The 24,359-nt window shown below is 39.6% G+C and overlaps 1 protein-coding gene and 1 long non-coding RNA gene across 2 annotated transcripts in view; one reads left to right on the top strand and one right to left on the bottom strand.

The window, feature by feature from the left end:
• Positions 1 to 7,669: 7,669 nt before the first annotated feature.
• Positions 7,670 to 19,350, bottom strand: NABP1 (nucleic acid binding protein 1). The gene is made up of 6 exons (XM_004426744.3): positions 18,787 to 19,350; positions 18,350 to 18,488; positions 15,617 to 15,688; positions 13,871 to 13,946; positions 13,359 to 13,425; positions 7,670 to 12,026 (listed from the first exon to the last, which is right to left on the bottom strand). Exons 1-6 carry the CDS (start codon positions 18,875 to 18,877, stop codon positions 11,857 to 11,859), a joined length of 615 nt encoding a protein of 204 aa, XP_004426801.1. The 5' UTR covers positions 18,878 to 19,350; the 3' UTR covers positions 7,670 to 11,856.
• Positions 18,426 to 24,359, top strand: part of LOC147916329 (uncharacterized) — a 74,905-nt gene continuing 68,971 nt past the window's right edge. Inside the window, exons 1-2 of the long non-coding RNA XR_015553241.1 lie at positions 18,426 to 18,623; positions 21,096 to 21,186. This is a non-coding gene — a long non-coding RNA (uncharacterized LOC147916329). The remainder of the gene's footprint in view (positions 18,624 to 21,095; positions 21,187 to 24,359) is intronic.

Below are 24,359 nucleotides of genomic sequence, written 5' to 3'. Positions count from 1 at the left end.
ATTAACTCATTTAAGGCAATTATTCTGGCCCCTTTCAATGTTAGGAACACGTTTGTACCCATACTGGCTTCCTAGCCCCAGCTCCAAACTCGCCAGTGAGAGGGAAATCCCTTTCTCTCCTATAATCAGCCAGAGTGACAGTCCTGTCTTTCTAGTCAGGGCATATTGAGATTGTACAGGATTGATACCTGGCTTCCCCAACTTCTGAGTAGACCTAGACTGCTAGATTATAATATAAAGCTTAGGCTTCCTAGGGACAGATAATGTGTCAGTTCACATTTTCAAACTTTTTTATAATGAAGATGAGTAGGGAATGTTTATATATACATACACACGTATGCATTTATGTTTATCTCATATATACATCAGATACATATCAGATAGAGAAAACAAATGTCTCATATACATGAGATAAACATACGTATCTCTCTCATACATAACTCTCATATACATATGTTTATATATGTATGTATATATATGTATGTATATGAGAGAAACATATAAAAAGTAGAGGGAAGAGTATAACGAACCAGTATCTACCAGTCCCATCTTCAACTATTATCAACATGTGAATAATCTTATTTCATCTATACCCCCACCCACAGGATTATTTTGAAGCAAATCACAGACATCCTATTATTTCATCTATAATTACTTCAATATATGTGCCAGTCATCAGTATAACACTCCTCAGATCCAAATCCACCTTTCTTTGCTCCAATGTGTGGCACTGGAGCTGGACCCTATAAATATTTCTCTTTTGCCAGCTGACAAGATGTTAAGCTTTGTCAGAGGAGAATGCCAGAGGGACACTGGAAGAGGAAGGGCCCTCTCTTCCAGGTTCCACTGTGCTCTCCCCTGCTTGGACTTGTAGTTGAAAGCAGCTACAGCTCATGAGCCGCACAGTGGTGTTCACCTCCCAGCGAGTTTCAGCAGCACCCAAATGGATGGCTTCCCTGTGAGTTCTGCTGGCGTCTCAGCCAGCTCCGCAGTGGGTCTCATACGTGCCCAGCAGGTGACATCCCACAGAGCTGGTGGCCATTCCTAGCCTGCACCACCCCAGTGAACTTCTCTGCCATCCAGCAGACCACAAACTCAACCTGTCCAAGGAGATCTGGATCTCATGACTGCGAGTAGGGGTATGATAGGGGGGTCTGCTCCTTCCTTGGCTGTTCAGTCTTGGCCCTGGAAGTAGTGGCTGCTCCTTATATATTCTTGTGCTCTCTTCTTTAGTGTTTGCTTTATCCCTTTTTAGTTAATTTCCTGATACTAATTCTTATTAAACTTTCTCTGTTCATAGCACCGTGTGGTTCCTGTCCTGACTGCACCAATTGATACAGAACGTAACTCCAAAAAGTAAGGACTCCTTTAATATACCCACAAAACTATATCACAACTTAAAAAAAATTCTAATTCCTTAATATCATCAATTTCTAGTCAGTGTTCAGATTTCCCCAAACGTCTAATAAGTGCTTTTATCCAGCTAATTCTCTTCCAATCAAAATTCAAGTAGTCCACACATTGCATTTGATTAATGTTTCTCAAGTGTCTTTTCCACAACCACTTGCCCTCCCCCCTGGCTTTCCTTATAACAGATTTGTAGAAGAATTGGGGCTGTTGGTCTTGTCATTTCCCATGGGTATTGCCCAACTTGCTCCTCAGTACCCTGTCCATCCCGTGAACTAGTAGTTAGACCTAGAGACCTGAATAGATTCAGTTCAATTTTTTGAAAAAATACTGGTGTTAGTACTTCTTTCTGCTTCATATCAGGAAATGCATAATGTCTGATTGTCTATTTTTTTGTGATTGATTAGGGGGGTCCTGAATTGTCAACTAGATCTATCAAGAAGTTTCTCATCGATTCTTCCAAAATGACTTTAGAAGACACGATCTTTTTTAAGGAAATATATTATGACTTCATAGTGATCTTTCCAATTCAAATTTGTCATTATAATTTTACTTAGCATCTTTGATTTTATATTTGCATATCTTTTCTTGATTCCTAATATCATTAAAAATTATGTATTTTATCTATCTTGGAAAATATATATATAATAGATTCAGATTAACAATATTAACATTTCTTCCTAATTCATTGTTATCTTGGGATATATCCACTAAGAATGCATAGACAAATGACTGTTTTTAAAATACTTGAAATTCTTCTTCTCTATGTGGTTAAGCCAACAGAATTTTCATTTATTTCATTTTGCTTTAGCTTTAGATATAAGTATTTTTGCCTTAATTTTATATATATCTGTGTGTATGTATTCAGCCATATGTAAAATATTTCCATGATTCTAAAGTTATATCTACAAAACAAGGAATACTTAGCGAAGTCTAGCTTCTATCTGTCCCCTCCCTTTTCCTTTAAGAAATCATTTTTTATTAATGTCATTTCTTCTATTTTTAAAAATAAAAGCAAAAATATTCACATTCTCTCCTTCTTAAATAAAAGGTAGCACACTATATGTACTATTCTATATAATCCTGCTTTTTTCCAACTTAACAACATATCCTAAAAATCTCTTCATAAAAGGAAGTGGGGAGATTTCTATTGCAGTTGCTTAGTTTTCCACTGAGTGAATGCCCTGTAGGGATGCAATCGTTCCTGAATTAGTGGACACCTGAGTTTTTCCAATCTTTTGCTATTATGGGCAATGCTTCAGTGAACACGCCTTTTCATATTTTTGCCAGTGTACCTTTAGCACTGTATCAGTTAGCTTTTGCTATTTATAGCATACTACTTCAAAACTCAGTGGCATAAAGCAACGTCATTTATTAGCTCAAGATTCTGTAGGTCGGCAATTTTGGCAGGGCTCAGCCCTGTCCTTCCTTCTGTTGTCCTCACTCATGTGACTTAAGTCAGCTGTCGACTCAGTTGGAGCTGGATAGTCCCAGAGACTCATGCACATGTCGAGAGGGTGGCAGGCTGTCAGCCAAGGGGCCTCGAGTGGCCTCTCATCCCCCAGGAGGCCAGCTAGCACTCCTTTATATGTTCTCGTGGCCTCTCAGGGTTCCAAGCACGTCAACAGAGAGCAAGCCCCAATGTACAAGTACTTTTCAATCTCCTGCTTGCATTAAGTTTACTACAGTCCTAGGGCACGCGGACAAGCCCGTTGTCACTGGAAAGAAGAGCCTACCCAAACACATGCATATAGGCAGGAGTATTCTAGCAGCCATTTGAAAACAATCTGCCACAGAGAGAGATCCCCAAAGGCAGGATTGTTGGGTCACAGGGCATACTCAAATGTAAAATTGCCAAAGGCTCGCCTTAACCCTAGGGATTCCGCAGTTTACGTTCCCTCCAACCATGAGTGAAAGGGCCTGTTTCTCACAGTGTCACTAGAGTGTTTTCAAACTTTTATCTTTTTGCCAATCTAAAAGTAATGGTATCTCAATGGCATTTTAATTTGCATCTCTCATTATGAGGTTGAGCATTCTTTTCATATGCCTAGGAGCCATTTTTTTTTTCTGTGATCTGCCTATATTTCTTGTCCATTTTTTCCAAGAGTGATTCATCTTCTCTACTTTTACAAACTTTTTATATATTAGGAATTTAGCCCTTTGTCAGTGATATAAATTACAAATACTGTTCCCAGTTTACGATTTGTCTTTATACTTGATTAACCATGCAAATGTAGTTAAATTTATCAATCTTTCCTTTAATTGTTGTAGATTTTGAGCCATTATTAGAAAAGTTTTCTCCATTCCCAAATAACAGAGGAATTCACTCATGTTTTTCTAATATTTGTATGGGGGGTAATCCAATTATCTCCTTTTCTCTGTCTAGATACTACCTTTATTGTAGACTAACTTTCTTTAACTAATTGGGTCTGTACTCAGTTGACGTTTAAAGTATGACTAAGTAAAAATATGAATTAATCAAATTCTGTATTTCTGTTCTCCATCCTCCCCTCTGCCTATAACTGAATTTACACTCCCTTTTAAAACCAACTCAAACACCATCTCCTGTCCAGCCCTGTCCAGTGACTCAGCAGTGGACAGTGAGTCAGGAGTGTGGGACTTTGTCAATTCCTGAATCTGTGATCTCAGGCCAATTACTCAATCCTTCTAAATCTTAGTCTCTTTATCTCTAACGTAAGGGTAACATAACCTCCCTCACTGGGTCATTTAATAGAATAAGTGAGATGATGTAGGTAACTCACCAGCATAGAACTGGCACACAGTAAATGCTTGATAAATTGAGTAGCCCACTGAAGGGGTAGAGAGGACTCAAGCACCAAGTGATGAAAAAAGGAAAGTATCTAAGACTAGGAATGCAGAGCTTAATGCAGAAACAACTTTGTTGGTAGTGATTGTGTGTTGTGTGTGCCTACATGTGTGCACAAACTGGGAAAGAACACACAATTGTGTTTTCTTTAGTGTTTTTCTCTCAGGGATGCTTCCCTGTAGACTGAGAGTGGTGGGGTCTTTCCTTGGCAAGGAACTTACACACTCTTGAGTACGCCAACTCGGAATCCCTACCTATGGGAAGAAAAGGCAAAACCCCAAGAAGCAGAAGGCCCTTCTGGTCAGCTCACACCTTAAGAAAATCCGAGTTTTAGAATCAAAATCTGCTGAATAGCTGAGCACTTGACCTGAAAACACTGAAGTTCCAGCGGACCCCTTCTACCCCTGGCACTCAGGGTTCCCTGTGTACTCCTTCTATCCCTGGCACTCAGGGTATACCGTGCACCCCTTCTCCTCCTGGCACTCCATCCCAGAGGGCTTCATACCACATCCTGCCAGGGCCCCCCTCAACCAAAGCTGCTCCTCGGGCCGAGCAGTAGGCCCCAAGTAGCGAACTCCTTCCAGCCACAGTCCTTGGACTGCTTTTCATCTCAGCAGTTTCTGCCCCAAGAGTCTAGGAGGCCAGCTGTAAATCCTGAGGAAAAAAATAGATGTTAAGGGCAGAGCTGAAGCTAAACAGAAACAAGGAGACAGAAAAAAAAAAAAATACCGTGGTCTCAGGATTGCATTTCTGAGACGCGTGAGGGACTGGGTTTGGCGGGACTCTGGCATGGCTGGAGTTATTTAACTCAGTGAGGCAATCTAGAGCTGACCTAGGCACACATGAAACTTCCCTTTAGTTCAGCTAAGAATGGTTTTTAATGTATCAAAATAGTCACTGCCACCATGGCCCTGGGGAGGGGGACTGACTTGGGAAGGCACATGACGGAAGTTCCCGGAGTGATGGCAATGTCCTGTATCTTGATAGAGGTTTGAGTTACATAGGCATGGGCATTCATTAAAACTCACAAATGTACACCTAAGATTTTTGCATTTCTTTGTAAATTTTACACTAGCACCTGCAAAATATTGAACCCTATTGAAGAAGCATGCTGAAATAGAGAAATATTTACTGTACTGATGTCTGCAGTTTACATGAAATGAAATTAAAAACAAATGCAGGAATGGGATGGATACATGGATATGATAACACAAGTCGAGTCAGATGTTAATGGTAAAATCTAGTACCCAGGTGTGCACAGTAAAATTCGTTCAACATCGCTGTATGTTTGAAATTTTTCATAACAACATGTTGGGAAGTTACCCAATGCTTTATCAGAAGCAGACTACTCTGCACTCTGGCTGCACAGCAATCCTGCGGGCTGTCACCGGGAATACAGAATTCCTTCCAGTGTACCCTCTGCCTTCCCCTTGGCCACTGCCCTCCTCTCTGGCACAAACCCTGGCCCACACGTCCTCTCTCTTCCTCTGAACTTTCATAACCATGCCCTCACCCTCTGGACAAATGTGAACGGAAAAACAGCAGAGGATACTCAGCTACTGGCAGGTCTTTATGATGGAGACTCAACTCTGCATGCTGTCATGGTCAACTGTCAGCATACTTACTCTTCTGTGCCTAGAGAAGACTGTAAAAGCCTGACTGTTTAAAACAAAAAAAAACCTGATTACAATAATTTATATAAACTGCTTCATATTTCAGATTTTAAATTACAGAAGAGATTGTCTTCTAATAATGGCATGGAGAAATGACCAGTATTTGCCTCTTATTTCCATTGCTCAGGGAGGAAGAGCTTAACACTTGTTGAGCCTTAGATCTGGAACACACGTTTTGCATACATCGGCTCACAGTTCTCACAGCCCTGCGACGATGCAGCTCCATTATCCTTCTTTTATCAGGAGGCTTAGGGTCATGTAGCCAGTAAACAGTAGATCCAAGACTCAAACCAACATCTCCTCAGCTTAAAACTATGTTTTTTTCACCAAAGCACATTGTCGCTGACATTTAAAATAGGGTATGCTCTGCAAAGGTAACAGAACTACAAAAACAAGTCATTCGGCCAGGATTCTACAAAATACCACTGGCTAAGGGGTAAAATTTGGAAGGGCAGTTTCGTGTTCTACTCCAACTGTTTTTACCAAAACACCACCCACCCAAAGGTATTTTTAACAGTTTACACTTCCCACCAGTTATCACTGACAAATGTAACAAGAATACAAAATTTGGCAACCTTTCCCGTATTATCTGTAGCTTTAGGGCAGTTCAGGGCTTAATAAACCTGCTTAACTGAGGGGTTTTGATGTCACAATGTTGCTTGTTCATAAATTACACAGATGGCCCAACTACCCCTTAATGATCGTCCCTATCATGCTTAAACCATCAGACAAAAATTCGTATCCAATGGAATAATGGCGCTTTCTCGCTTGTTAGGCCAGACTCCTCAACGACAGGAATGACCTAGTCATCACCCAGTAGGTGGCACCAGTCATGCCGACCACCCTGTTTTTATGTTTTCTATCCTTAGTCCAGCGACTTTGGTCAGAGGTCTTACTCAGTCTCCTACTCGTTATAAATATTTGAAATTCAAAAAAAATTAGCCCCACATTGCAGTCAGATATGCTGTGCATATTACTGTTGGTGGAAATTTATCATACCCCCTCTGTACAGAACGGGACTGAGTGGTAGGTTCACTTTAAGTGGTAGGTTCCGTATGCATCCTCAGGAATGTTTATCATGCCTGCAATCCACTACTTTTAATTTGGCCAGGCTCTCTCCACATAATAAATAAAGTAGGGAATTGAGGAATGCTCTGGGGGATAGGAGGAAAACAGAAGATGCTGCAAACATACATCTGCTAAGATAACCAATAAAATCTATTTAAAAAAATTTTTAACAGAAACCTGCAGTAAAAAAGCTTATTTTTACTCTGATCTACATAGGCCCAGTGGAAGCTAGGTGACTCCACTATAGATAATCTGATCTTAACACTGATATAATTTGAATACTTCTATCTAAACCTAATTCAAAACTCACAGTGCTCAAAACTCACATCCGGAGGCCACAAGCAACCTCTATTCTGCTTGGGACAACCCTGCCTTACCCATCAGTTCTGTCCTTTGGAGGCATATGCCTCTAAGCACCATTTTTCCATGTTTTACAATCCAGAACTCTGGTATATTCGAGCCTCACAAAGATAAAAGGAACTGAGGATATATGGAGATACATATATCTTGAAATTTTGCTTCACAAAAAAAAGTTATTTCTGTGTTAGGGGGAGATATCAAGGGCAGGAGACAAAAATCTTCACGGTCTTTGTTGCAAGTATAGCTCTCCCAGACCTACACTTATAAATTCTCCTGATAGAGCCGAGAAGCCATCTGTACTTCTGACAAGGTCCTGAGGAGAATCTCACATAGGTGGTTTATAAACTATTTTGTGAGCGTTTTATTCAATATATATTCAATACAAGGACCAGGAGACTGTACTATGTCCAGAGGCATAAATTTTGACGGACTAAAATAGACAAAATTTACTTGAATTTCTGATCACAAATGGTTACATCAAGAATTGGTTTTTAAAGACATGTCAACAGCCCCTCAGTTGAGGTTAAGTTAGACAGTAAGCACGATGTGACGGTGAGCACTGTGGTGGGTCAACAGTCTCAAGAGACCTGGGCTCGACTGCAGTTCAACAGCCAGTCAGAAAGCGTTGGATTGGCATCTTCTTAAAACTTGGGGAGCCACAATAAAATTGTGGGTTACCCTTCACGGCCTTTCAAAAGGCTTAAATGTCTGTCAAATGTGATAAAATGTTCACTTTCTTCCCATCACACTGGTTATCTCATAGTGGTAAACAGCCCTAAGTAACATGTTTGGGTCTCATGTTTTTAATGAGGAAAAATGCTAATGGCTTGTCAGATAGTCCAGACTTGATTGTCTCTAGTCTGTTCCTTCATCTGTGATCTGTGCTTTGAGAAACATCAGTAGACCCTTTTAGATCAGAAACCGGGAGTAATTTGGTTACAGTATTTGAACACCAACTCTGTTGCGTTACTAATAAAGCAAACTTCAAGGAATTTGGAGAAAAAATATACCTGGAAAATGTTTTTCAAGCTTCTCCCTCAAGGCCTAACAACATACCATTCACGGCAGTGCTATTTTCCAAAGGTCACAATTTGATTTCCTCAGAAGCATACCTTAACTGTTAATCACCATAGCCACTTTGTGAAATGTGAGACTGTTTATCCCAACATTTAATCATTGGCTGGATCCTCAACACACAGGTTTTCACTGTGGCCAAGTACATCTGCCTTTACCCCTGTCATATAACCCACACTAGACAATGACTGTGACCCTCTTTTCTAATACAAAAGTATAGGCTGTTATCAGATAGGGGATAAAATAAGTAAGAGAAGGAAACAGATTAAAAGAAAAAAAAAAGAGCCACCACAGGGTAAGCAATCCCAAGAATAAAACTAGAGGTAAGAACAGACATAAGTGGGGGAAAGGGTTCCACCTTGATTCTGCTGTCTCATGGTTTTCAGGTTTGTTGTCTCTAGACCCTTTCCAAATACATTAGAGAAAAGGATCTTAAGAGTCAAGAGCAAACAGTCATTACCTTAATGATACCAGAAAACAGAAGTCATTTCAGTGAGTAAACTAGAATGTTAGTCTACATAAGCTAACAACTGCCCCAGTGTCTTCAGACTGACGTAAACACTCTCAATCTGTACCTTCTGAGAAAACTTTTTAGGGCCAGTTAACCTGCTTCCTATACTTTACATGTTCTCATATCATAAATTATAGCTTTTTAGTAGCCTCACATCTATTTGTTTCCAACATCATTCCCTTGGCATCATCACTCAACTCAGCAAATTAAACACTTTTAAAATGTTAAATGATAAATACGAGTGACAAATACTCAGTACTACAAACATTCAGGGTATCCTCAAGCTAAACTGTCGTCAAATTTAAAACAGAATTACTACAACTACAGGAAGAAAGCAAAAAAGCTGGCACAGCTCTAACAGAAGAGCCGCCTTCTGAACGCCCATGGGAAAGCACACCGCAGCCTTCACTGTGACACGCCGTCCCCTTTCCGTACTGTGGCAAGTCCCCAAGAAACCGCCCAGACGGGGGGCCCACTGGCTCATGAGACTTCAATCCACTTCAGGACTGTTTTGTAGAAATGAAATGGGACCCAATCTTAGTAGTGTGTATTTCTACACTAAACGGTTTTTGTTTTCAGGAGGTGTTTAAACTTATTTAAAAGTTGACAGCTGAAAGCACCAGGAAAGAGGAAGGTAGGAAACTTGCTTCCTCTTAACTTCTTGATGAGTACTGTTCCAGCAGACTGGGAAGGCAAACATTCATTACGGACTGTGACTCACTTTGGTTTTGGAGGTTTCCCTTAAGAAAAAAGAAATTTGTTAATAAATGATAAAAAACACAGAATAACAAGGTTCAATTACTCAGGCAAGTGTCCATTACAAAAGGAAAAGCTTAGGTCTTTCCCTACGATGTTAAAGGTAACAATACTTTCACACCTGACCCTGCATTTTCTTCTGTTACTGAGGTATGATTAGACAACAAACATCTGACTGCTTGTTATGTGCCAGAAATCACTTCCGTGGAAAATCTTCAGTAACTCCACAAAGGGGTACCATTCCTTACTTGTTTTCAGTTGTGGAATCTAAGGCTTTCAGAGGTTTCAATGCAATAACTTGCCCAGCATCACAGGCGAGATAACCAGGTCAGGATTGGAAGCTCAGCAATCCATACCTGATATTTTAATTTTCTTAAACTCCAAAATTCTTTCTTTTGAAATCACCTTTAAGGCTATATCCTCCCACAAATAACTTGGAGTGTTACTGCTCCAACTTCTACTTAGATTTAAAATAAAAAATTATATACTAATTTGTAGCATTTTTTTTTGCTCCAAACATTTGTCAATTTTTGAACGTCTTAAGAAACTACTAGTCACAAGGTCAAAGTAACTATAATCATCAGTATATGAATAAAGAAAACATTTCTTTCTAGAATTTATAAACTCCATTACCAAAGTACTATAAATCACAGATAAGCTCCTTGAAATTATTCATTATCTCGTCTGACCCTTAACGCTCTCCACACTGTGCCTAATACACAGCATGTACTGAAATATTTGTTAGATACCCTGAATTAAAGCAAACAAATAATCTGGCACAAATTTTTATATTCGAATTCTATGGAGTTTTCAGAAAACAAAGTCTACTTAAATTATTTTGCCAGTGGGGGATTTAAGGTGGGGAAAAAAGACAAAGCAACAAATATAGCTAAGTAGTCGCCAGGCTGAAGGCATCATGACAACTACAGGCAAATGTCCCGGCTCTCCACTGTAAATCACTGAAAGCAAAAATTAGGTAGGTCTGTTAACATGAATGCAATTTTATTCAAGAGAGAATATTGAAGAAGAGTTGAATTCTAACAAAGGAAAACTTGACCAGTTATCCACCCTACACTAAAAAGTGGAACTGGGGACCATTTACAACACATAAATAAATTCTACTTTTACATTTCTGAATAAAGCTGTATTCGCTTGAGAGAGCCATTTGTTAACTTTTGCTGATAAGGCTTTGTGAATTGTGTTCAGAAACTTTGACAATATACGTACACACACACACGCACCTCAAAAAAAGTTTAAGTGCCTAGGATTTTCACTCCAGGCTGAGTTTCTGCAAGTACCTAGGACCACATAACTTAAGATTGCATATTTCTACATGAATTCAATTTGAATTGCCTTCACTCTAACGTTTATCTACCAAAATTTTTTTTAAATAATTAGATCAATGATTATTATGACTTTAAAACTCCCTCAAGTTATACTTTAATATTCGACACGGTAGCTTCAAAAAATAAATATTCAAGGCCTCAGTTTTAAATTTTCCTTCTGTGTAATGCACAAAGTGATAAATATTAATAGGACTACCCTAAAATAAATATAGCTTTCTTTTAAAAATTACTCATTATAATACAGATCACTTTCTTTCCCATAATTCTGATAAAGAATATGTTTTCTGGTAATAAAACAACAGTTTAGGATGAGTCAGTCCTTGGAAAATCTTAATGGCAGTCACTCAATGAAGAAGTCAATCATTCCTGGAGTCACACTCAAAAATTGCTGCTAGCATTGACTGAGTTTTTGTTTTTTTTGGTGGTTATTGCTTTAGTTGGCAATATCTGAATTTAAGACAAAAGAACATCTCCCACTAAGCCTTATTTTAAATATTACAAAATTTATACAGAAGATAGACTCATAGAGGCTATAATGCTGATGTCTTAAGTAACTCACCCACGAAATGGGTGCAGATATTTTAGAGGATACCCAAAGATCTTTTTGCTCTAAAAATAAATGCCCCTACTTCTCAGAGTGTTCCCATTCCTCAATAGGAGACTTGAGCAGCTTAACAGTTCTGCTATAAACAAAAACACTCTTATTAACAAACCAAAAATGTAAAAGGAAACCGATAAAGGACATAGTTTTCACAGTTAACAATAAATAAAAGTGCAATAAGTGTTCAAGTAGGGCATGTAGTTTAAAAACTACATGTGAGTATTTGGCATAGGTCATCTTTTAAAGGCTCTCCGAGGGTCCCTGCCATTACTTATTGTGGTCATGACTGTTTGATTATTAGCTGTTCCTGGTAGCTGTGGATTTACAGGTCCCCGGCCGTTGCTTCTACCAGCATATGAAAACTGGCATCCCCTTGATTCTGGGCCAGTGTGAACCCCGTTTCCTAAAAAAGAATATCAAAATTTATCATCATGTTCAGATACTGATTTATAGAAATATACCTATTTGAAGTTCTAACAGAAATTCTTAATGTTTACAAGTAATAGTAGGAAAAACAAACAGCTTTATTTTCAAACTGGAAAAAACTCAATGTGGGTTCTAGGTTTTTCCAAACGTATGATTACTGTAAATATATTAACTTGATGCTATATTAATAGAGAGAGGAAAAAAGAGCAGTTTGGGCAACAGAACGAGAAATCAGTAGAGGAGGAAAAAAAGCATAGATAACGCACTGCCTACATTATCGTGGAAAAAGAGAAAGGGCAGAATGTTGTACGAGTATTGGCATTTGGTTCAAATATGGTTAATAATGTCTCAAAAGAGACAATGTAATTCTAACTCTTAAAAAAGACAGCAGGGCCAGCCCCGTGGCTTAGCAATTGAGTGCGAGGCTCCGCTGCTGGCGGCCCAGGTTCGGATCCTGGGCGCACACCAACGCACCGCTTCTCTGGCCATGCTGGGGCCGCATCCCACATACAGAAACTAGAAGGATGTGCAACTATGACATACAACTATCTACTGAGGCTTTGGGGGAAAAATAAACAGATTAAAAAAATTAGAGTTCCAGTGGCCTGTGCTATAAAAAAAAAAACCAACAACAAAAGATAGCAAAGTTTCCCACAATGTGATGATCACCAGCTGTACCAAAACATGTAGCAATCAGGCCAAATAAAACTTCGGCCACCTAATAAACTCCAATCACAAAAGACTCTCTTCAGTCTTTTTTATTTCCTCAGTCTTATTTATTCTTAAATAAAGACTTCAAAAGATCTTTAACATGGCCGCAAGAACCATTCACGTGACACTTGGGTATTGGAGGAGTAAAGGCTAATCTATTAAAGAGGTAGCTATCAGCATGTGAAATATTAAGGTGAGCTATTCCTCTGAAGATAAAAGGCTTTCGGTGTACGGAAAATAACCAGTAATTCTGCATCCATTATAAGTAATGAATAGATTACAGAAATGTGATAAAAATCAGTAGAAAAATAACATGATGCACCACTAAAACTTAAATTTCTTATTATTAGCCAATGTTCACCACTGTATTCCCAGTAACTGGCCCAAATGTTTAAATACAGAATGTGCTCAATAAATTAGCTTAAAAGGGTATCTGCTTTCTAGAAAAATCAGTTATTTGGGAATTCCCTGTTTACTAGTAGTTCTCTTTTAGTACTAATTTATGCCTAAAGACAATTTTTTCCTCTAAATCTTTCCTAAGACATATTCTCTTAATACTTACACCTGATCACAAACATGAAGAAAAAAAAAATCTTACCCACTGGTCCAAATGTACCTGTACCCATATTACTATTCATGGAATTATTCTTCTGTTCACTCTGTGCCTAAAAAAAATTTTTTTAATTTAACCAAATGAAGATTCAAAAAAACCACACATTTATATTATTATAATAAACACTGTTGTACTCATTCTTTTTTTAATTTTGAAGTTTTTTTTTCAACAAATTTTTTAAAGATTTACTCAGTTCCATTCAATGTTAAAATATCCAAGAATGTTTTCCAAACCTTTCATAGCTTCTATTACAGCTTACTGTATTTCCTGATACCACTCCCCATTCCTCAAAGGCTCAATGGCACATATATTTAGATACTACAGATACACATATAGACTCACAAAACTATAGAATAAAAATGACTTTAAAAAGATTTTTTTAAATTGTCTTCATTATACTCTGGGTATAACAGGGTCAGAAACCTAGCCATAGAATTACGATACACAGTCACCATTAGCCTAATCACAGAAACAGACTATACATTTGGATTAATTACCCCTTTGTTCTGCTGTCCTCGATAATCTGGGTTGGGTTCACTGAAATTTGGCACTTCTGAATAAACCATACAAAATCTAAAAGAAAATAAAGGACAAGTTAAATGACTTCTGAAATAATCAACCTTCTTTACAGAACATGCAGAACTTATAGGAATGAAGAATTTCGGTGTCAAATGAATTAACCAAAAAGCAACATGCTAACTCACTCTTCGTTTACAACAAAAACTTTCTAAATGTTCCATAAAAACATCAAATATTTGATTGCCTACAATGTATAAACATTCCATTTTGTATTTTAATTCTTCTGCACTGCAAGAAATAAACCATGTCAAAGATCAAGGACACAGAAATACATCTTTGTCCTGTTTTTCCACATAGGCTGACGCCACTGGACCATGTTTAGGATTCCAGAGGGTTCTCCCAGCAGTGGTGATGGATTTGCACTGATCCATTCACACACTCTCCTCCAGTCCCTCTTTTGACCAATCACTGTGAATCTGCAAAGATAATCATTCAAGGTTAAGAGTGGATTCTGCAGGCCTGAGAAGACAACTGGCTATCAAGACAACAGTTTATCCCAATGCTTCTTGTAAGTTCACTATCGAGTATACTAACATTACACATAAGCATTTTCTTAACTCCTCACCCCACAAATAAGAAACTAAAACAAGTTTAGGTAAATACCAGACAAACCCTGACAAAGTTTAAGTCACCAAGAACTGAGTGATCTCCAGTGGTTCTTCATATAACTGATCTCCGTTATCATAAATACCTCTCGGTACATGAAGGTCGGGACAGGATCCGAGATGTTTTGGTAATATTGACTCTAAGACCTTTCATAACACGTTGCTCTAATACTACTCTAAACACAAACATAAGTGAATCTTAATTTTCCTCCTAGTGAAGGCAGTGTTACCAGTTTCTGATCTTTAAAAGCTAGCGAGATTGCTTATTTTTCCCCAAAGTATCTTATCTCTGCAGTGTAGAAGAGTCTTCTCTTGTTCAGTGTGCCATTTGTGGCTTCTCTCTTTAAATAACCTCCAATTTGATGGGTGTTAAGTAGATGTCTCGGCATTAACCAAAGAGAATGGACTAATGATTTGGCTCACTGCCTATACCATACTTTGTGAGTATATCCCAAATGTCTAGGCCAGCATGGAGGCTGAATTACCTTCACACCCCTAGAGAGGATGGTTCCTCCAAGTCAGGGTGGAGACTATCAGGGTAGTAGCATATGGAAGCTCACATTACAGCTGCCTGTACGGTACCTAGACTGCGGATAAACACAGGACTTCAATTTTCACTGCTCAAGTCCTTTTACCACAAGTACATATTCACCCATAAACAGAGAAAAAGAAAATTTAAACTTATGGCCTGAAACCCATACTTAGCTTCTAAATTTGGCAATTCACTAGAAGACGGAACCTACTTCAAATGGCACCTGTGACACCTGAAAGATGCGTGTTTTCAAGCCAACAGAAATGCTCCCACTGGGGCTTGTCTCAAGCGCATTCTTAATGCCCTTTGCCAGGAAAAACTGACATTCTCAACTATAGGAAACAGTACTGATAGCTGTTAAACTAGTATATACATGCTAAGCTATTTTTACATTTAAGCTGCTGAAGGCATTCACTTCACCAGTCAAAAAAAGCCAAGGAAGGCGTTTATAGTTTATACCTACCAGTTACTCTATAGCTATTATATTGTAATTTACTCAATTATATGAAATGCATTTTAATACTTACTCCCCAATTTTTTGAAGTTCACCACCCCTTCCAGTATAAAGTGTCAGACATCCTTTCCACATGGATGCATACCTAGAAAGAAAACAAACATCAGTTCTGTAGAAATATGTACATTTCCTACTACTTAAATCAGGTAAATCTTTCCACCAAATTTTTTGTATTGCAGCAAGGTGGAGATCAGACCCTCTGTCTACCAGAGCAAATCAAATACAATGAATCTAATTTTGACTAACTTGTTAATTAGTAAGGAATAATACAAAGAAAAATCTACTGACAAATTTTGACATAATTATCTAAACTATAACTAACCTAGAAAACAGTCTTTTTGCAAAGCAAGCATTGTTATACTCCAAAGATCACACCTTTAGTCAATTAACAATTGCAAATTTCAATTGCAGATTCAAGCAGAAATTATTTTTCAATCACAGGATATATGAAATCAACAACCTAGTGTTCACTTTTACACTCATTTACTCAGTCTAGTCAGATATTGATATAAGTGTTTCCTTCGCCTCCATAAAATTTAGACAGGGTTCTCAAGCTACTGAAAATGTGTTAAAATTTAATCAAGGTGCTAAAAAAAACTAAGGTCACAAATCTATCACCTATCTGCCTTTCCAAATTCCCAATTTTTAGCACCAACTTGGATGAACAATTGTTTATCCTAACGAATTTTGAATGCAGAAAGCATCATTGGATAAGATAATCCTATACACAAATCTAAGAAAAATGTAAATTAATCAATATTATAAAATCAGTCCAAGGTTTGGTTTTCATTGGTTCATTATACAATTACTATGGTAACATAGAATGATAAATTATAACTAAATACTGCTTGATAGTTCTTTTAATACAGGTTATAAAAATTTGCTAGTTCCATATCCTACGTTTCTCTTCCTTTACTAAGGGTTATTTATGAAAAACTCCATTCACCACTCTGTTATGTTATACAAAAAGTGACTTAGGAGACAGTACACTAATCTTTCACCTTACTGAAGTAAGAATTAATGCCTATTTTGAGAAAAAATTTGAACTGTTACTACAATTAAAAAATTTAACTTTCACTTGTTTCAGGAATGAAATAAATGAGATCAGTATTTGCAGTGTTTTCTGATAAACATACCAATACTCAAATTACCATTATTTAGATGTATGCCTTTCTTCAAAAGCGACTTTTCTTAGATTCAACCAGAATCTAAGGGCCTTACAATGGGCCAGACTCCAAGCTGGATGTGTTATTTTAGTAAGGTATAATTATTCCCATTTTCCAGAAGATGTTGAAGAAGTATAATAACTTCAAGATCACACTTAAGTTAGGAAATAGTAGTTTCTTTAGTTTTGAATTTTCCTTTAAATTGTACTTCTTGGTAATTGTACTCCTTAAAATCCTACAGACACTATAGAGCAAATAAATTTAGTTTTTCCACAATTTTTTTGACAGACATATCTATGTATTTTCTGTGACTACAAAATATAAAATATTTGGAAGGAGATGATGTTTACAGTGTATAAGATACCTTCAATCACTGGATGAGAGAGAGTTTGGCAACCAAAAAAACTTTAATTATGCTAATCCTCACCACGCCCTCTCAGGTAGGAACTCTTTTGTGGAAGTTAAAGAGGTGGAAATTTAAGACACAATTAGTGTCATAATGAGTCAGTGTACGAGAATAAAATGTCTAAGTCCTGACTCTCACTTCCTCCTTGGATGAAACTCGGCCTCACTTCCTGAAGATGATGTAAGTCTGTCACATGATATCTAAGGGCTCTAAACTCCTCCATTCAGGGTGATCCAATACTACTTCTCTGAGATTCTATTTACTATGCCAACATCAATCTCCACCTACTTTTCCTTTATGACCAATAAATTATTACAATTCTATTGATCACAAAAGCTCCCAAAATCTATTTTCAAGACCCTTTTCTGGCCTTTTATCTTCCTAAGATAAAAATTTGGTAAATTTTTAAGGGCAGTCTAATTACTAACCCAAAAAAAGGTTGTGCTAAATTATTTTTTAAAGCAATCTGCCAACTGACTCTCTTGGATGGAGGTATCATAGACGTCTTTCTGCCAAATATACTCTGCACATCATTCTGCTTTTTGTACAATGACCTTAGAGCAGTAGGCACAAGAAATCATTTTCGAGAATGTGCATTCCAGATATTGTAAACTTCTCTTAACTTTTACCTCCAAGTACAAATCTGACCTGCAACAAAAACTGCTAACTTCTCCAACTACAGTCTTAATTTATGTCCACACCGTCTAAATAAAATAAGTAAAATAAGTACATGTAAAATATTGGCAAGATTTCAAAAGCCATTAAAAAGGGGAGAAGCTTGGAAAAGAAGTGATAACTGTATTAAGTAACTGACGAAAAAGATAAAGTATTGAATATGTTAATCTTATCAATCTACTAAAAAGACTCAATAATCCCAGAACAGACTTTAAAAAAATACTTAACTGGTACACTGTGTGTATGGGGGGGTGTGGGGGGCGGTTGGGGTTACATTTCAGGCTGAAACCGATTGCTTTAAAAGCGAAGGTGTTACTTCCCAACCCTGTCCACCACCCAAAGTGAACATCGAAGGGGCTCAAAATTCCTGGGAGTTGCACACAGAAAAAACACAGAACTTCAGAGCTTGCCAAGGTCGGGGCATCTGCCAACTCCGATTCCGCAGACTGCTACCGAGGCAGGCACTCTCCCTCCGCCCCCACCTTTTAGGCACACCTACCCTCTGGTCAACCGAATGATATCCCCCGGCTGTATGAGACCTCCGATTTCATCCCACACGGAAATAGTGATGCTGCCCGTTTTATCTGCTACTTTGCATGATCTCACTTCATGGCCGTCTTTGGTTTTGGTCACGCGTCCTGTGAGGATTTAAAAATCAAAAGCGGGGAGGGTGTATCAGATAACCAGGACTTCCAGACCGGCTCTCTAACTCCTCCTTCGGGATCACTGCATCCGAGAGGCGGGAGGAGGCCGCGCCCGGCTTCTCGCCGCAGGTAGGATCCGAGCCCCAGCGGGGGCACCGGGGCCACGTGGAGGGGGGAGGGGAGGGGGGAGGGGAGGGCGGGGGAGGGGCGCCCCCGGCTCGCGGCGGCGGCGCCCCTCCCTCCCGCCCCGGGACGCACAGGGGCGGCGGGGCGGGCTGCGGACCCCACTTACCTATCTCCAGGACAATAAAGACGACATTTAAGTTTTTCAGTCCGGGCTTAATATCTTTTATAAAAAGAAGTGGGTCGTTGACCCCATTCATATCGAGGCAGGTGCGGCTGCGGAGACGCGGGCGGGCAGGGAGCGGGACCAAGCTTCCCACCCTCCCGGGCCAGGGGCGAGGGCGGACGGGCGACCTTGGGCGGGGGTGGCAGAAGGGGCAGAAAGCAGTTAGTCAGGGACCGAGGAAACCAGCCCAGACGGCACTGAGTCTAAAAAATGGAGGGAAAAAAAAAAAAAAGCGCTCACAAGTGTGAAAGAAAAAAGACGAACCACTCCGCACACCAACCCCGCTCCCCACGGGGCGACAGGAAAGCAAGCGTGCGAGCTGCCCCCTTCTTTGGATGAAGGAAGGAAAAAAAGGCAGCAAGGGGACGCCTCTGCCCTGAGTCCCGCTCACACGCACGGGCGCGCGGCCAGTGTGACCCGGGCTCCGGGAACGGACGGGCCGTGACACCACACTGGGAGCACAAACCCAGCAGCTGCAGCCTCAGCGCCCGAAACACCGACTGCGGAACGCGCCCGCGCGCCGGCAGGACCCCCGGCCCACCCCGCCCCTTATGACGTCATGCGGCGTCGGCACGCCCGCCGCCCCCCCGCCAGGCACGGGGGAGGGGAAGCGTAGGGGCGCGAATGGGCGGGCGACGCGCGCGCAGCCTCCCTCGCTCCTCCCCAGGGCTGTCAACGCAGGCCCCGCCCCCTCAGTCTGCCAATCGGCTCTCGGCCCCGCCCCACCTTTCTCCCGCTTCCGCCGTCGTCGCGCGGCGTTCTCTTCGCTCTGCGGTTCACCTTTGCCGGTTTCTGTCCGTCGCTGTCCACCTTCAGGGTGTTCTTGCTTGTTTTACTTCTGAGTTCAGTCTTCCGCCCCTGCCCTTTGTCCCACGGTCACGGGGAACGGTTGCTGTGTTTAGGACTCAGTGGGTACGGTAAAAAGTGTGCAGTCGAATAAGAAGGTGCAGGCTCGGGTGGCTGGTGGGGGAGGGAGCAGAAAACCAGGCAGGGACAGGTCCTTGCTGCAAGGCTGGAATTTTAGGACCAGAAGGGAACTTGGAGATCAGTTTAACCGCCTCATTTTTTAAGCATGTTTAAAGTGAGATCCAGAAAGGTGAGGTAGTTTGCTGAAGGTCACCCAGCAACTTGTGAGCAAGCAGGACTTCAACACACGTCGTCCAACCTGGTCTTGCACTTTTCACCCAATAATACTAGGCGGATAGACAAGTAGTCAAGTTCCTTTGCAGACTTATCTTTCCCTACCCCTCCTCTCTCAGATTACACCCCTTCCCCATTTTGCTTTGCTTGTCTACGCTTGTTTGGGTTTTGGTGTGGTTTTTTTTGTAGACTATTTTTTAGAGCAGTTTTAGGTTCACAGCAAAATTGAGAGGAGGGTACAGAGATTTCCTATATACCCCCTACCCCCACACATGCATAGCCTCCCCCATTACCAATATCCCCCACCAGAGTGGGAAATTTGTTGCAGTGAACCTTCATTAACACATCATATTATCACCCAAAGTCCATAGTTTATCTAGGGTTCATTCTTGGTGGCGTACATTTTATGGATTTGGACGAAAGTATAATGACACGTATCCACTGTTATAGTATCATGCAGAGTAGTTTCACTGCCCTAAAAATCTTCTGTGCTCCACCTACTCATCCTTCCCTCTCCCCTAACCCCTGGCAACCACTGATCTTTTTACTGTCTCCATAGTCTTGACTTTTCCAGAACGTCATTTAGTTGGAATCATATAGTAGGTAGTCTTTTCAGATTGGCTTCTTTCACTTAGTAATATGCATTTAACTTTCCTCCATGTCTTTTCATGAGCTATCTAGTCGTGCACTTGTTTTTATACATCCAAAGAAATATCACAGCAGTGGGAAACCCTGAAACATTATAACCTAGGGAAAAAAAAGAAGATGAGTAAAGTTTTCTTTACCTGTAGTGAAAAGGGCATGTGCTTAGAAACATACCTGGGCTCGAACTATTTACTAGCTATGTGACCTTTAGGACAATTGGTTAAGCTTTCTAGTCATAATTTAATCATGTGAAAGATAAAAGGATGCCTGTTTCACAGAGGATTATATGGGGTCATAAATAAATTGTCCAGCTAGTATCTGGCAAATAGTAGATACTCAATAAATATTTTCTCCCCGCCTATTTTCTATTATTAAAGAAAAAAACAACAACAATAGTTTAAACCGTGATTACTTAATCCTTTCATCAATCCTATGTAGTGACTGCTATTTTTATCCCCATTTTACAGATGATAAAACTCAGAGACCACATAGCTAAAGAATGGCCAACCTGGATTTTGAATCTGGGCAATCTTGACACCAGAGCCTTCTAGCCTAAAGGTAATTTTTAGACTTATATTGCAGTGGTGGAATTATAAGGGTCAAAAACAGAAAGAAGAAATAAAGTATTAGCAGCAAAATATATCCGTAGGGCTTTAAAGAATCATTGAATTAACTATTTGTGACAGTAGCGGAAATGTTGAGAAGAGTGTCAGAGAATTTGCATGGCAGATGCCTTAATTTTTCCTGGATTCTTTCTGAATATTTTTAGATTAACCACGACTTCCCAAACATCTGGAAAAAGGAGCATAGATATATTATAGCCAGAGAAAAGAGTTTCAAAGGTAATCACAACAGTAGCAGGAGGTTTAAGACATTCTTAAGGAGGCAGAAGCTTCCATTTAATGGACAAATGAGGCCTGGAGTGCCAAAGACAGTGATGTAATGCTGGAAAGTGGTGTAAAATAATATTATAAACATGATTTCAACATCAAATAAAACAAATGATGAAACATGTCAGTTAATGGCAGAACCACATCCAACCTCAGGGCTCCCAAAGACTCTGGATCCTGATCAGAAGCTCTGATTCTACCATGATTATCTGACAGAACTTGATGCTTCAATTGGATTTTCCTCAAAGCTATGTTCTTTAACATAGGCAAAAAACATTCTCATAGAAGCAATATTTAAATCAGACCTTTTCTTTTAGAAGGTTTGTCAAGATCTTTAAAAGATTAACCATAGACAGGAAACCAATTAAGAATGTTTAGCAAAGTTGTGGCCAAGAGTTTGGGCAAAGAAAGTTAGCCACTCCCTGCCCCCTCAGTCATTTATTCCCAGAAAGGGGATTAGGTAGGGCTGCTCAGAACAATTTCATTGACATTTATAAAGAGGAACCAGACACTTAGGAACCAAGACCCACAGAAGCAGAAGCTGGTGCTCAGAGGAGCAGGCCAGCCCTGCCCTTCCCCCACAGGGCAGAACTCAGCCAAACATTTACTTCCTTCCCTACTAACTCAGCAGTTCTCAGAAAGGAAATGGCAACCAAACGCTTTCTCATTCACCAAAACTAAAGACAGCCTTGAGAAACAAGATGGTATGGGCAGTGCAGGAAGTCTTCAAACCAGGCCAGTTGGTTTCACCTACCCCCAAATCACTCCTCAAGGGTGGTGGTTAAGAAAAAGAGAAAGGGAATGCCTAGGACAACTATTGCCACCCAGACAATCTCTCCTAATATTACCATTCAGTGAGATAAGCAAAGAGATCCATCACTCTGCCCAGCCAGTTAGGTCCTAATGATTATGTTACTGATTCTTTACTATACTCACAAGATTGCTTCGTGGTCTTCTTCCTTCTAAGACTGTTGTTCTTCAGGCCTTCTTCATTTTCGTAGCCCAAACATAAACTTATTTTGAGATGAGGAGAAGCTCAACACCACTACTCGGTGTAAAGAAGATATTGCTTCGTAAGATCCAGTACAATACAGAAGGGCATCCATTAGAATCCTGTACATAAGGTTCTAGTTATCTGGGTCCTCACTGATAAAAATTTTCCTGTAAGTTTTGCCTGCCACCCACTACCCATGGTCACTCCCAGGTCCTGATTTCTGGGATCACAAAGGTCATTTTCACTCTCTTTGCACTATCCTTCTATTTAAAATTTTTGCAACATCAATAAAACAGCTGGCCAAGTACTGTTTGATACTAGACGTCTTGTCTGGTGATGCTAACAATAAAAAAGATTAACAAGAACTACAGTGTTCTCACATTACAGAGGTAATCCACTTTGTAGCATAATTGGCAAGGTCAGGAAAAAAAAGATCTTTTCTTAATCTTCTTAAAAAGGTTTAACCAAAAGACTCATAAGTAATATTTAGTAATATTTGCAGCAGTAGTCACACAAATCATCCCTATAATGATAAATGCTAACACACATTGAGCATTTGTTGAGTGCCAGGCATTTTACACTTCTAAGCACTTTATATTTGTTAATATATTGCTTAATAATTCATATATGTGAAGTGAATTTTCTCATTTTATAGTAAGTTATGAAGCTGGGCTTTAAAACCAGCTGTCTGTTTCATGCAGTAACTTTTTCTACAAAACAGGTTATTTGTCCTAAAACGTGCATTTCTTTGGTTATCTAAGTGGACTTTTTTGGAGGTTTGTAGTTCACAGTGATAAGAGCAGTAGCATTTTATCTGATGTCCATTGTCTAATTGTGTGGGTACAGTGAAGTTGGCTTGTGAGGAATAACTTTGTAGATTCCCTTGGGAAGAAAGGCACCCCTAAATGAGTTAATTCCACTCAGCTACATTATCTTGTTAAGATAGCATGAACAGCTTTGGCTTCAGTGTTTTAATGTTTTTTTCAAGTGCACCATATGTGTAAATAGCTGCTGGAATTTATTGTTTATTCAACTGAACAAACAAAATATTGGCAACTGAACTAAGTCAAAACTAATAAAACAAAATTGTTTCTTTATTGGTAGAAGATTTAGCTAATTCAAGTATATATCATAGTCCTCATACTTAAAGGGATGTTGTAGGAAATGCTACAAATCACACATACAAAGAGAGCATGAGAGGGCTTCTGTAGGATCAAAAGTCCTTTTCATAGTATATGTCTGGATGTTTCAAAAAGAGTTACTCATTGCTGTTTGCTAATGTTTCCCAGTGTCCATTGTCGCTATAGACGAATGTTTGTGTCCCCGCAAAATTCATATGTTAAAATCAAATCCCCAGTGTGATGGTATGTGGAGGTGGGGCCTCTGAGAGGTTATTAGATATGCAGGCAGAGCCGTCATGAATGGGATTAATGCCCTTATAAAAGAGACCCCAGGGAGCTCCCTCACCCCTTTCCCCATGTGAGGACACAGCAAAAAGATGGACATCTGTGAGCCAGGAAGCGGCCCCTCACCAGACACCAAGTCTACCAGCGCCTTAATCTTGGACTTCTCAGCCTCCAGAACTGTGAGAAAATATATATTTCTCAATTTCTGTTGTTTATGAGCCAGCTGGTTTATGGTATTCTGTCATAGCAACCCAAACAGAGTAACACATATATAAAACCAAATAAACAAATGACAGTTTAAAAAACTAGCTCTCCTGGTTTCAGAGTCCTGTTCCTTAACTTGCTCTAGTTGGCCCTACAAGAAGTATGTGACAGTTTCCCCTAACCTCACATCTGACACATGTTTGAGTGGAGGGCTTGATGACTCTTGATGGAATTTTG

The sequence above is a fragment of the Ceratotherium simum genome, chromosome 9 (genome assembly GCF_057802395.1).
Source record: "Ceratotherium simum simum isolate JZ-2026a chromosome 9, ASM5780239v1, whole genome shotgun sequence".
Taxonomy (NCBI): Eukaryota; Metazoa; Chordata; class Mammalia; order Perissodactyla; family Rhinocerotidae; genus Ceratotherium; species Ceratotherium simum.
Note: the sequence above shows the minus strand (reverse complement) of the source record. Positions and strands in the feature narration are given on the sequence as shown.